Source organism: Aptenodytes forsteri, unplaced genomic scaffold (assembly GCF_000699145.1).
Source record: "Aptenodytes forsteri isolate BGI_AS27 unplaced genomic scaffold, ASM69914v1 Scaffold346, whole genome shotgun sequence".
Taxonomy (NCBI): domain Eukaryota; kingdom Metazoa; phylum Chordata; class Aves; order Sphenisciformes; family Spheniscidae; genus Aptenodytes; species Aptenodytes forsteri.
The window spans coordinates 77,400-79,319 of NW_008794078.1; the positions used below are offsets into that span (position 1 = coordinate 77,400).

Below are 1,920 nucleotides of genomic sequence, written 5' to 3' on the forward strand. Positions count from 1 at the left end.
TGCGGGCCGGATTAACTCCCTGGAAACCGGCTGCAATCTGAGCAGCTGCAAATGTCCCCCAACCCGGGAGATGGGGCGGAGGCGGGGAACGACATCCGCCGCCCAGATGTTGCGCCGCGATTAGGGAAGGGAAAAAACAAATCTATCATCCGCTGCTTTTGGGAAGGGCTGGGCTGGCTGGGATCCGGCAGCCCCTCCTCTTCCTCCTCCCTCCTCCTCTTCCTTCCCCTCGCAGCCTCGCTCTCCTCTCCCGGCCAGCCGCCTTCCGCGGAGGGGGCGAGACGAGCGCAGAGCCCGCAGCCCCCCCCGGCGACAAGCCATGGGCGACATCCCCGGCCTCGTGAAAATCAGCGTCTCCCTCAAAATCCAGCCCAACGACGGGGCGGTGTGTATTTCAAAGTGGACGGGCAGCGCTTCGGCCAGAACCGCACCATCAAGCTGCTGACCGGGGCCAAGTACAAGATCGAGGTGGCCCTCCAGCCCGGCACCATCCAGGCCACGTAAGTGCAGCCTACCTGCTCGGGGCGGCTCCCCCGGCCCTCCGTTCCCCGATGCTTTATTTTTAGAGGTTTAATATTTTTTCCTGGCAGGCTGACAGCACGGGGTTTCTGTGATTTCTCCCTCCCTGCCTTTTTCCTTTGGTGGCCCCACTCCTAGGTCCCTGGCCAGCTGTTCCCAGTGCTTTGCCCGGCTGGCTCAGGAGAGAGGCTGCATTTTGGAGTCACTTCCTTCCCTCTCCTTCCCCACCTTCTCCCGGAGCTCTTTCAAGCCCAGCTCCTTTTCTCCCTCCATCCCCGCAGTTTGCCCTGGAGGCAGAGAGAAGAGGCCCCTCTGGCCCCGCATGTCAGGGATGCACCATGCCCAAGCCTTGCTGCAGCATGGCAAAGCAGAGACTGGGACGAGGGAGGATGCAGATGGGGAGCCGGCTCTGGGTGGAGAGACAGTCCTGGAGAAGGACTAACCTCTCCCCAGCTACTCGAGATCAGATCCCTTCTGCCTTTCCTTTCTACACCTTCCCTGGGTGACTGCAGAGCCCTGACATTTTTCAGGAGCCTCAGTGAGTCAGCAGCACTTGCAGGTCTGCTAAAATCCATGAAGCATCCCCCAGCACAGAGGTGCCAGCCCACATGCTGGCTCCAAGCTCCTAGGGAAGGGGACCTGCAGGGCTGCTGAAAGGCTGGATCCTGTCTCTTTGCAGGACAATGGGCATCGGGGGTGTCAATGTCCCACTGGAAGAGAAATCGAGGGATGCACAGGTGGCCTCTTACACAGGTATCTACGACACAGAAGGGGTGCCCCCTACCAAGAGCGGGGAGAGACAGCCCATCCAGGTCAACATGCAGGTACGCGGTTCTCCAAGCCGGGCGTGGGAAGACAAGGGAGGGCAACAGGAAGTTGACTCCCAGAGAGGGAGTTGTGGAGGTGAAATATTCCAGGGCAAAGTCTGATCACAGCTGCTGCGCTCCTCTCTGCTTTGCATCAATAAGACCGCTGGTCAGAGCGTAGCTGGAAAACACAAGCCCTGCTTCCCAAGGGGAAGCCAAGAGGGCAGCAAGGGCCAGGAAGCAGCAGGGGGATTTCTAGAGATTCGCATAGCCCTTTGGGGTGCTGCAGGAGAAACAAACAGGAGCTGAACTTCTCACCTTTTCTGCAGGGCATATTATAGACTTCAGGCAACTCCCACCAAGGACCCCGGCTAGGAATCCAGTCCCAAGCCCTTGGCATACCAGGACCCTCCTTTTGCCTGCCAGCACTGCCAGGTTTTTTGGAGCACAGCATGCCCCAAGCACAAGGGGTGACTATTCTCCCCTTCCACCTGTCATCTGCAGGATGCCTGAGGACTTGCCAGAGGCTGAAAGCATGTGTGAGAACACAGCTCCCTCCCCCCCCCCCCCCCCCCCACAAACCTCTCACTCCTGA

General features: G+C 59.5%; 2 protein-coding genes across 2 annotated transcripts in view; one reads left to right on the forward strand and one right to left on the reverse strand.

The window, feature by feature from the left end:
- The window catches only part of PLEK (pleckstrin), a 69,665-nt gene that overhangs the window by 26,867 nt on the left and 40,878 nt on the right, over positions 1 to 1,920 (reverse strand). The window lies entirely within an intron of this gene.
- The window catches only part of CNRIP1 (cannabinoid receptor interacting protein 1), a 7,797-nt gene continuing 6,196 nt past the window's right edge, over positions 320 to 1,920 (forward strand). Inside the window, 3 exon segments of the mRNA XM_009290773.2 lie at positions 320 to 385; positions 388 to 500; positions 1,199 to 1,343. Coding sequence (XP_009289048.1) covers positions 320 to 385; positions 388 to 500; positions 1,199 to 1,343 — 324 coding nt within the window.